General features: G+C 29.6%; 1 protein-coding gene and 1 long non-coding RNA gene across 12 annotated transcripts in view; one reads left to right on the forward strand and one right to left on the reverse strand.

Annotated features, from left to right (window-relative positions):
* LOC122527575 (phosphatidylcholine:ceramide cholinephosphotransferase 2-like) overlaps positions 1-2840 on the forward strand; it is a 22665-nt gene extending 19825 nt beyond the window's left edge. For all 11 annotated transcript variants that reach the window (XM_043651879.1, XM_043651885.1, XM_043651884.1 and 8 more), the window contains exons 3-6: positions 954-1164; positions 1433-1707; positions 1828-2003; positions 2140-2840. In XM_043651879.1, coding sequence (XP_043507814.1) covers positions 954-1164; positions 1433-1707; positions 1828-2003; positions 2140-2295 — 818 coding nt within the window. In that variant the 3' untranslated portion in view covers positions 2296-2840. The remainder of the gene's footprint in view (positions 1-953; positions 1165-1432; positions 1708-1827; positions 2004-2139) is intronic.
* The window catches only part of LOC122527577, a 25493-nt gene extending 15168 nt beyond the window's left edge, over positions 1-10325 (reverse strand). The window contains exon 1 of the long non-coding RNA XR_006306364.1: positions 10239-10325. This is a non-coding gene — a long non-coding RNA (uncharacterized LOC122527577). The remainder of the gene's footprint in view (positions 1-10238) is intronic.
* Positions 10326-12621: the final 2296 nt, after the last annotated feature.

The following is a 12621-nucleotide window of genomic DNA, read 5'->3' on the forward strand; positions in this document are numbered from 1 at the left end:
TTTGTTAAGAAAAAATTTGTTTGTTTTCTTCGTGATAAATTAAAATGATGAATTCAACAATTTGGTATGAGATACTTTTAATAATATTAAATTTAATTTCAACGTATAGAAATTTTTCATCTGGTTTTATAAAAGAGTATTACACTCTCTTGTGATAAAATAAAATGATAAGCTAAATAATCCTTAAAGAGTAATAAAGATTATTTTATTATTCTAAAAAGAAAAGTATAAAGAGTAATTTTAATGATATATAAAATATAAAATGTTTAACATTATTCGGAGACTTTCCATGATGACAGAGATCATTTTCTCTCCTCAAAATTAATTTTGAAATTATTTTTAAGAAAAAGGAAATGTATAAATTTTGCAAATTTTTGATACACCCAGTATATGGTGTACACTGCTAGGTATTCCTTTACTTTTGAAGCAAAATTATTGTTGTCTGCTGTATTAAAGCAGAAAAGAGTATTCTTTAGGAAAGCGGCAGGCAGAGAGAGAGTTGTCGGTTAGAAATTTCGGGACAAAGGAAGCATAGCCGCGCAAAGTGGAGTAGCTATACGTTCACCGACAGAGAAAAAGATAAAGTGCAGCACGATGACTGTTATTTCTGCGTTTTATAGTGTACGCGCGATATTTGAGTAAGTGCGGTAACCCGCATGCTTGAATCACTAGTTTATTTTCAACATTAATGTATGTACATATATACATATGTTGACTACCATTGTTTGGAACTAAACGATATATTATATGACTACCTGGAATTTTATTGCGTCAGTGATTGAATTGGCACGATCGATTGCTGATAGAAAGAAGAAGAAATATGCAGTTAATGCACTATTGTAGATCATAAAACTGTTTTTATGATCAGTGATATTATTTTTATATTTTCTTAAATGAATTCGATTCGTTATTTAGAAACTTTTGTTCTAATGAAAATGTAATTCATGTTACAGCATTTCTGTTCATGGTCGTGAACTTCATATTGACCACTGCGTCCCTTGCAATGGTGCACGAACGGGTTCCTGATCGAAATACATACGGACCGCTCCCGGATGTAGTGTTGGACAATGTTGCCGCCCAGGATTGGGCCCTTAACGTGTCGGAAGTCTTAATTATGATAATGTCCAACTCAGCAATGGTTTTTATTATTTTTCATAAGCATAGGTGTGTACTGTACACGAACGTCGGTAAAATCGTTACGTGTAAATTGGTACTTTTGCTTGACAGGCTTGGCTCAGAAGTAGAACACAAGTAACTTTAGTATTAATATACTGTAATAGTTTCAAGACCCCTTTTAGTTCTATTTCAAATTTTAAAGGTGTATTTTCTTAATATTAAGTTGAACAAAAAGTTAAAAATTTTCGAACTTTTAGATATTATTTATAGGAATACGGTGTTTTTATTTTACAAAATTTTACGTTGATTCTTCTAGGTTTATTGTTGTTAGGAGAATATTTCTTTTAATGGGACTGCTGTATATGATGAGGAGTATCACAATGTACGTGACGGTACTGCCTGTTGCCAGCAAAACGTATTTCTGCAGCCCTAAAGCAAACAACACTAGTCCCCTCCTCGTTACGAAAAGGGTTTTGCAGCTCATTTCAGGCTTCGGCTTGTCTATAAACGGCAAGCACACTTATTGTGGGGATTACATTTACAGCGGCCATACAGTCGTGCTTGTACTTAGTTATTTGATTATAAAGGAGTGTAAGTATTTTTTTCATGATGTAGAGACGTGTATGTTTTGTTAAAATGTGCTCAGTATTTATTTGGTCAATGTTAATATATGGTCAAATATTAAATATTTAACAAAAGGGAATATTTCAGATTCTCCAAAAAGATTTCAACCTATTCATTGGCTTGCGGGAATTGCTGTTCTTACTGGGGTAATTATGGTCTTGGTAGCTCACGGACATTATACCGTGGATGTTCTCATAGCATACTACGTAACTACACGCTTGTGGTACATTTATCATACCTTAGCTAATAATTCGCATCTTAAGGTAAGTTGTATTTTTTTGTTAGATATCTCTACGTTCATTATTTGACTTTATATTGTAAAAGATAAAGATAAAGAAAAGAAAGGAACAAAGATAATGTATTTTGAAAATTGAAGAACATATTCAAATGTATTTGCAGCAATACGAACCAAACAACTTTTTGGCCCGACTCTGGTGGTTCCCTATCTTTAAATATTTCGAGAAAAATGTGGGCGGCACGGTGCCACGACAATACGACTGGCCTTTACCCTGGCCTCGACGATTCCTTGCCAAGCATCCTAATCGGGACAGTTAATGTCTGTCTTTGATTTCATGATAGAGGCTGTCAAACAACGGAGTTACTTTGTTATAATTTGTGTATGTATATAAACATATATGTATACGTATCTAGACATACAAAAATGTGAAGATATATTAGAAAGTGGTGCGAAAGATATGTGTAAGTTTCGTCTTTGTCCACGAGTTACATTCGACCTTTTGTGATTTGACGAAAACTTGCGGTGTTCATTTCTTCAAAGATAAAGTCGACAACAACAAAGAAAAAAAACTGTAAAATATGAACGATAGTGAAAACAAATGCTTGTACTGTCATGTTCGTTATCGTCCAATCGCGAGATCTATTTTGTTTTTGACTTTGATACGACTTATATATACATTGTAAGAGGCTAGATAAACGATAGATGAAAATATTTAGTCTCATGATGATTCATGTAGAGAGGGAGATATTCGAGAGTTACCAACAAATTAGTGTATAAAATAAAATGCTAGATATCTCTATTTTCAGATACTCCGATGTGAAATACTTAGATGTAAAAGAAAAGAAAGAGGAAGGAAGAAAGACCTTACGCTACCGCTATAATTTGGTCAAGCGTGATAAATGTGAAACTGTCTTGTTGAACGTAACATTAACAAGCAAGAGGTGAATTTTTTTTATAAACAACGACACATTGGAAAAATTAAAAAAAAAAGAAAGCAAACATTACTTGAATAAAAAAACAAAGAAAAAAATTTAAAAAAAAAACGGAAATTTCGTTTGCCGCGAGACCTTCCTCTGAATAATCCGTTCGGAACGCATTCTAATCTTTCGATTTCCTAACAATCAAGACGATGTTCTTTATATTTACATTATATGGCGGCATGCCTTATTCCGATGAAAGTTAATTGAATGAATCGCAATTTTCGAACTTGTTAATCGGTCAATTATAGTTCGTTTTCTATATTCAAGTTTCGTGTCGTAGAACTTTCCCTCGAAATTGAAACTTCTTTTTAAAAGAGTATTTTTCTTATTGCAGAAATAGTTAGTGAATGATTGGTATAGTTTTAAAATTTAACTAATGATTGTGCAATTTCGTGGGACCAAATATAAGGAGATTAGTCGGAAAACAATACTTTTCGAGTAGCGGTTGAGAACATAATTTTTTTCGTGGTGACAATAGAAGGCATAACTGGAATAGGGATTTAGTTTTCGAACGTTCTTGCGCTATTTTCTAAGCTATGATTTTTCACGTCTTAATCGACGCGTTGGCATCGCAATGTGTTCCCGTTCGAGATCGATGAAATTTCTTGTCTATGATCAATGCGATTAAAGTCGAGCGTTATTGCGTGTACATATCAATGAAATTCATAATTTCTCGGAATAAGGTCGTCTTTACAGTCTACACACACCAGATGTTGTCACGCATACGTGAAGATATGAAGATGTTGAATCGTGAAAAGAAAATTCGTGTTGTCGCTGATGAAGCCTCAATAACAAGGAATGCAACAAAATGAAATCTAACAAAGATGATCATTCTTTGTACGATTTCATTCTGTTTCCCATCTTCTACTGTTTCATAAACTCTCAATAATAATTCCTCACGATTCTTGCCCTGCTCTATTTGTCGGAGCATTCTTCAGTTTTATCGTTGTTTTTCTTCGGTATAGATAGCACAAAAACGCTTAGAATTTTTACTAAGCCATGCAAAGGAAGTATGTTTTAGTGAATCTTAATTACTTGTATAAGGGGTGAAAAAATACTTGAATGGGAGATGAGTGATCTGAAATTATTCTTCGTTGCGATTGAAAGCGTTCAACCTGCGAAATCTATAAATAGTTTTAAGTAATATTGCCGGCGATTTGTTGTCTTCTGCACACACGATTTATTGTTAATGTCCGTGCAAAGTTCTCGTTATCTGTTGTCTGAATTGTCTACGTTCGAGTAACGCACGTTCATATTTCAACGTGGATACGAACAATCACACGTATGGCCGACGATCTTGTTTCTTCTAAAATTCTTTTTCTGTTTTAACGCGCGCGCGGTCGAACGAATCTGATGGTCGATCGATGAGAAGAAGAATAAAAGAAAGAAAAGAGACACTTGCGACAGAATAAAAAAAGAATAGTCATAGTGGGATGAATTGAATAGAATTTATTGGCCCTTATTGCGTGTAATTAAGTCTTTTTCTGTCTGTGATGATAAACGAAAAAAAAAAAGACATGAGTTGTCGTTACGCGAGTTCTCGATCGTGGAACGAGGCATATTCGTGAAGCGATTCGCATAACGCGTGCCCATTGCGGTCATTGATATTTCTTCTTAACCCTCTATAGTCCACATTCCTAATTTAAATTAAACTTAACAAATCTTCCGGTTCTCTAAGTCGTTTTAATTAACGAATTTGGTGCTTCTTAAAATTATAGCTAAAGAACTGATGATGATACACAATGGACTGTAGGGGATTAGAACGCTCGTATAGATGCGTCTCTCGAATATACATATATATTTTAATAAAATTAAATGTGGTTCGTAGTAATATTTTTAAGTGACGCAACAATTTCGACGATGTTATTAAAGATGAAAAACAACAGCAAACAAAAAAAGAATAAAAAAAGAAAAAAGATAGAAATTATTTAGACATACATATATATATATTTTTGAACGTGTGCATAGGTATACATTGATCATCGCATATGCGAACTATGCCCGTCACATCTATATATGTTTGCTATGTATCTCGTCGTTGTTCTTTTTTGGGCGGACATGCTTGAACCAATGTATAGATAATACGTGGATGAAGCTTGCGTAGATCGGAAATACTACGAATTTGTAAAATTATTTGGTAAAAGTAATGTCGGTCCAAGTTAGAGCAGTAGAGTCACGATCTGCCAGAAAGATATTAATAAGTGCAACCGAATTAGCCAAAAAGAAAAAAAAAAAACTAAACGAGCCATCGAATGTATTACGTATGCACGTTATAATGTGCTCCATGATGCACATGTTCGTAGATGCGTTTATATGTATGCAAACTCGCGTGAAGAGCTGTATGATGTTACACGCACACATGACGAATGGAAAAATGTAAGAAGAAAAACAAAAAAATGATACAACTACAAATATATTCTTCCTACGTGAATGGAAGGGAGTTGGGATAGTTACAGAAAAAAATTTAAATTGTCGTATCGAAAGGAAGAAAAATAGAAGAGAAAGCAAAAATAAAAAAAGATAAAAATATAACAAAAGCATGATATATGCATGTATGTGTGCGCGCGCGAGCGACATACTATGTATGTGTTTATATATGTATATACATACATGCATACATACATACATATTAATATGTGTATATATATATATACATACACATCTATATTTTTACTGTGTAGATATTTTTTGGTAACTTGTTACAATAATCCTATTAGATCAGTTAAGCGTATACATATTATATATATACACACACACACACACACACATATATATATATTTATATATATATATGTTGTAAATATAAAAAAAAATAGCTGAAGAGAGAAGAAAGAAAGCTTTTGCCAATAAATTGCGATCTATTTCGATCGAAACTAAAACAAATCAAAATAATACTTTCGTTCATCGTTTAACAGAAATATTTCTGATGACGATTAAATTGTAAGCTTTGATGACTCGCGAATTTATTCGTGTTTTTTTCTCTGTCTCTGTGCCTGTCGATACGAACATATTCTATCCGCAATTAATCAACGATTATGGCTGACATGCGCGTACAATTTTGGTTTCCATTCTTAATGATCCATAGGTCATATGTATATAAGAAAAAAAAAATATATAAATATTATTACTATTATTATAATTATTATTAATTTTATTATTATTATTATTATTATTATTATTATTATTATTATTATTATTATTATTATTATTATTATTATTAAGTCTTCAAGATAGTTTAATGTGAAGAACTCGAGATTACTACGTCGATACATGAATCCACGTAACAATAAAGCAAGTTGTATTCGATTTTACTTTATATTCTATATTCTATATTTATAATATTTATTACGGTTTTTCATATGTTGATGTAATAAAGTTTAGGTATATACTTTGCAATAGTCACTTTCTTGCATTAATGACCTATATGAATTTAGTTTTTATCAGAAAATAAATTTACCTCGTATTTTTCTAATGAATCTTTCTTAGATTATATCCTCCTATCGTTTCAGTAAAAGAATTCATTAACATATTTCATTTGAAACTCTGTTATTTATTCTAGTTCCTCAATTTGTATATAAATACGATTAAATCTTAAATATTTCTCTATTTTGTGCGTATTATGTGCCTATTATTAGAAAGAAGCGTAAAGACTTACATGTTTTTCATGCAAGTTAATGTAAATATAGTACATTGTACTCTTTTATAATGAGGAAAGTATTATCAAGATTAAATGATTAAGATTTAAAAATAAATACCTTTAAATGAAACAAATTCAGGATTTCTTAAAGTGGAGATTTCACTTTCTAAAAAAAAGTTCTTAATTGTTCTACAATTTTTTTCATGAAATTATGAGTTTAAAGTATTGATAATTTTTTATCTAGTGTATGAATATTTTCGTTCTTTTTTATGTATTTTGTGTATTTGATTTAGACCAGAGTTTTTTTATTTTTTATTTCAAATTATTTCGTGTGAAACGCGCGATTACAGCGCCCCGACGGTGAAGTATACAATACATTTATGATTTTTGAACACAATCGATATTTTTCACGATCGATTTTTAAACGGGAATCATGGCGGAAGAAAGCATTCCTCGTCTGTAAAGGAGAAAGTGTTATTCAGAAAAATTATCCAGAAAGAAGAATTATCCAGAAGTTCTCAAGTAAAAATTTATCAATATTTGTTAGATTTATGTTTGTGTTTTGAATTTTTAAAATAAAACGTACATTTTTGGCAACTCAAGGTAAAATTTAACCAAATAATTATTACCAAATAATAATTATTACATATAATTCAATTAATTACAATTAATGAAATAATAGCATAGAAACGTTTAAATAATTATTCTAAAATATATTCTAGAATATATTATTCTAAAAGTTATGTAAAATTTTATACCAAAATTTTATTTCAATTCTATATAAATAATAATAAATAATAATTTTGCTATATAATATAATAAAATTTTTCAAGTCTCAGTTTAAGATATCGATAATTTTTCATTAGGTGTGTGAATATTTTTGTTCTTTTTTAAGAATGTCTCATCAATTTTGTGTATTTAATTGACTAATTTTTTTGTTTTTTATTCTAAGTGGTCATTTCGTGTGAAATGAACGATTACAGCGCCCCAACGGAGAAATACGTAACGTACTTCCTACGATTCTCGAAATAATCGATATTTTTCACGATCGATTTTTAAATGGGAATCATGGCGGAAGAAAGCATTCCTCGTCTGTAAAGGAGAAAGTGTTATTCAGAAAAATTATCCAGAAAGAAGAATATCCAGAAGTTCTCAAGTAAAAATTTATCAATATTTGTTAGATTTATGTTTGTGTTTTGCATTTTTAAGATGAAAGGTGCATTTTTGATTCGAACTCAAGGTAAGATTTAACCAAATAATTATTACATATAATTCTCAACAATTAATGAAATAATAGCATAGAAATGTTTAAATAGAATATATTATGCTAAAGGTTATGTATAATTTTATACCAAAATTTTATTTCAATTCTATATAAATAATAATAAATAATAATTTTGCTATATAATATAATAAAATTTTTCAAGTCTCAGTTTAAGATATCGACAATTTTTCATTAGGTGTGTGAATATTTTTGTTCTTTTTTAAGAATGTCTCATCAATTTTGTGTATTTAATTGACTAATTTTTTTATTTTTTATTCTAAGTCGTCATTCCGTGCGAAATGAACGATTACAGCGCCCCAGCGGCGAAATACGTAACGTACTTCCTACGATTCTCGAAATAATCGATATTTTTCACCATCGATTTTTAAACGGGAATCATGGCGGAAGAAAGCATTCCTCGTCTGTAAAGAAGAAAGTGTTACCCAGAAAAATTATTCAGAAAGAAGTATCTACTAGAAGTTCTCAGGTAAAAATTTATCAATAGTTGGTAGATTTATGTTTGTGTTTTGTATTTTTAAGATGAAAAGTGCATTTTTGACTCGAACTCAAGTTTGGTTAAGATTTAACCAAATAATTATTACATATAATCTTCAACAATTAAAGAAATAATAGCATATAAACGTTTACATAGAATATACTATGCTAAAAGTTATTTATAATTTTATATCAAAATTTAATTTCAATTCTAACCAGTTCAAATATTGTAACCTTGTAATTGAGTAACTTATTGTTACATATATGTATATATGTGTATATATATTTGTAAAGATTAGAATTGAAATTAAGTTTTGGTATAAAATTAAATACAGTAAAATTATTTTAACCATTAAATATGCATTCTTAATAAATTGTTGTTGAATTTAATGTAAAAATTGTTAAGAATTACGCAATATGAAATTAAAGAATCAACAAATAAGTAGAAAATGTTATAATAAAAGTGTGTATAAAGACATGTAATAAAATACATGTATATGTGTGTGTATATATATATATATATATATATACATATTATTTTATTATAACATTATTTATTATAACATTTTCTACTTATTTGTTGATTCTTTAATTGCATATTGCGTAATTCTTAACAATTCTTATATTAAATTCAACAATAATTTATTAAAAATGTACGTATTTAATAGTTAAAATAATAATTTTACTGCATAATATAATAGTTTTCATTTATCAAATAAAACAAGGCGTACAAGGCCTTGAAGCTCGAAATCCGCGTTCAAAACAAAATAAACATAACGCTGTCTGTACAAGGCTCTTAATGTTGCTTGTTTATTCGCGTGACTTCTTATTACTACTGTCGACACAAGTCGAGACAAGTCATTCAGCTACTGAATTTCGAGGCAATAACACGTATTACGTCGCATTAGATTCGTAATATTTTCTAACCTATCGGTAGCGTCTCTTCGATGGCGTCGCTTCTCCGACGCTCTTTTACTTCCATTTATACCTCATTAATAGTATCATTTAATTAACACGGGTATGTTTGATGATTCATTGAGCATTAAGATAATAAAATCGAGTAAGATTCTGAAATTTTTCGTGTTGATTTTTCTTCGATCATTGATTTTACTCTTATGATTACCGGTACATTGTCTCGTACGCTTTTTTGATAGAATTTGAAGTTGATTATCGTTTCATTTTTACATATTTGTCTCCATTTGACATATTTGTTCTAACTTTTTGTTTCTTTTTATGCAGGTTATTCCTTGGTTGCAAAGATAGCATAGAACGCATAGACGTCACAATCATTAATAGACAATCTGATGAACTTTCATGGAAAGTTGGTAACATTTTATTCATTCTAGATAACATTTGCTATATAATTTCTATATATTTGAAGTACAATTCACAATACATAATTTCTTAATTATATAAAATAGAAAAAGGATGAAAATGGAAAAGATTAAATCAATTAATATTTTATTTTTCGAGTATAGAGATTGTAATATGTCGTAATAGTATATGCTTTCAAATGGATATATATTCTTGTATTATTAAATTCAAAATTTTCGTACTTTACTATATTGTACTGTGCTATAATATATTTTTTCCGAACGCTGACACGCAACTAAATGATTCAGAGCAAGATTTTGCACGTGTATGATTTTTTAAATACATTTAGCCATGAAATTTTGATTTGTGCAAACATTTTCGAATATTTATAACGACGTTACATATTACTGTGCATACTTCACTTTAATAATGAACATTCAGAATACAATTTCTACAAATATTGAGAAATATTTTGTAATTTCCAACTAATGCATACTCAATATCTTTAATGCATACTCAAGTTTATAATCATTTTCTAAAAAAATAGCAATATTTTCTAAATGAACGTACTCTATTTTCAGAAAATTTTTGTAACCGCGCGCAATGCGGTCGGTAGAATCAGTGTTTGTTGCGCAATATTTTAATATTTTTTTGAGCAAAATGGCTCTAATTAAATTAGATTATTAATTCATTTAAATTATAATTCGCGAAGTTAGAGTCAGTGAGTCCGCCGATTGTTATTTAAATGCGCGCGTTGATAGTCTTTTATTTTTCTTTTTTTATATTTTTTTTTTATTCAACATTCGGTTTCGATATATTAGTGTCAGTGGTCAAGAGGATAAGGCCTCTCCAGGAGATCAAGATCGTAAGTAATTTCATATATTATACTTCAATTCGCTCATTTTTCAAATTTGACAACAAAGTATAATGTTTGACGTTTTGTTACAGACGCTTCACAATATCAACTTTTTGATATATTTTGGGGAAAATCTAACGGTGGCTCCAGAGCCAAGAATGTAAGAATCTTTCATTATCTCTTAAGAACTTAAAATTCTGCTTTGCTTTTAAATATAAATTCTAATATTTTATGTTTTGTTACAGATTCTCTACAATCTTCAATTCCCCTTATCCTCTAAGAATCTTACGATGCTTCAAAAGTTAAGAATGTAAGTACTTTAGCACACTGTACTTGAATTAATTCTATTTTCTATAGTTCTCTTTCCATTGAAGCCTAATGTAAAATTATAACTATAAAATAAAAAAGGTTTCAAATTATTAGAATCCCAATTTTTTATCATTATTAAAATTTGAATTTTCACAAATAACACTGTGTCTTTATATTTTTTAAGAAATTTTTCACGGCGTTCACTTCCACTGGATGGGATTCTCAGTAATATCTACTTGATGCGGGCCTTCATGATAACTTTCTCTGCTCCAGTGCATCTGTAATAACGTTCTTCACATCTATCCTGTGAGTCGCATGCATTTATGTTCCCTCCGGTCACTCAACCATGTCGTAGGATGAAAGGTCCGAATCGGCACGAGTGATTGGTTGTATACGTAGAATTTTTGATGAGCATAGTGACTACGGATATTTTTTATATCCGTGAGTAGTAACATCTTTTTCAGGTTTTTTATGTATTAGATCAGGATAGGGCTTCTTGCACATCGCGATTTTAACAGTTAGTTTGAATATATACAGTTATAGTAATTATTTGTAAAATCAAAATATATTCAGTATAAATGTTTGCAAAAGCAAAATATCCATATGAGCAGATAAATTATAAATAATTGTTATTAAAATGATTTCGTTTGAGCATTTTGTAGTAGAGAAGACGGATACCCTCCGACTTCATTGCTATGAAAGATGCAATTATTATTTATTTATACTGGTGATAGTTTTGTTATAATAATTAATAATTTCGAACTTCATCTTCCTTTTTATACCAGTATTAAATGATTTAATTAACTAATTTTTATAAATTTCAATACAATACAATTGAAATATATAATATATCTAATAAAAAATATATATAATGTACAATATATTCAAAACAATTTGAAATATGTAATAGATTGAAATTCATTCCGTAGAAAAATATGTGAAATTTTATGTGCAAGAAGATACTTCGCGACAGGCAGATTTTTGAATCAAGGCAACAAGTTTGAACACTGCTTTCGCATTTTTGAGAATGTGCTTTGATAAAGAAATAGCCTGAAATTGTTTTTATTAATATTTAATTTAGAGTTAATTGTTTAATTTTGATTGTTTTTTAGTCAATTGTTAAATTTCATATCTTTTTTAATAAATACAATTCTTTGCCTTTATTCTCTTGCAATTTCAACAATTTCTGAAAGAGTAGAGTCATTACAATTTGAAATAAAATAATGCAACAGTCCATTAGATACAAATTACATAAACTAATCTAATAAATAATAATTTTTTTAGTTCAGGATTTTCAGGTTTAACCCCTTCCGTGTTCATTGTCAGAATCTCACTCACGTGCCCAGGTGCTACTTGGGTGGGTGAAAGACATTGGGCACGATGAACATAGTTCGTAATTTTATAAAAAATTTCTTAGCGACTAACAATGTGTTAGCGTATCGTGCACGACGTATTTTCCACATGTGTGTGTGGTTAGGATGTGGAATTGCATCGTTTTTATTGTCCCATTTATTATAAGTTGAAATATTTAAAATATTTATGCACTGAATTTGAAGTATTTGAAGTATGAATTTATTATGTAATAATACTCATTGACTATACTATATTATTAATTATACGATCAGTTATAACAATGATTCCAAAGTCAACTTGCACATGTACTTTTTTTCTCACATATTAATATTATTATCGGACATAAATATAAACGTATTTTAATCACGTTTTACGCAATGTTCGCTAGCCATTGTCAGTTGATTTCAGGAAAATGGTACGTAAATTAGAGTGTGA

The sequence above is a fragment of the Frieseomelitta varia genome, unplaced genomic scaffold, assembly GCF_011392965.1.
Source record: "Frieseomelitta varia isolate USP_RPSP 00005682 unplaced genomic scaffold, Fvar_1.2 scaffold_227, whole genome shotgun sequence".
Taxonomy (NCBI): Eukaryota; Metazoa; Arthropoda; class Insecta; order Hymenoptera; family Apidae; genus Frieseomelitta; species Frieseomelitta varia.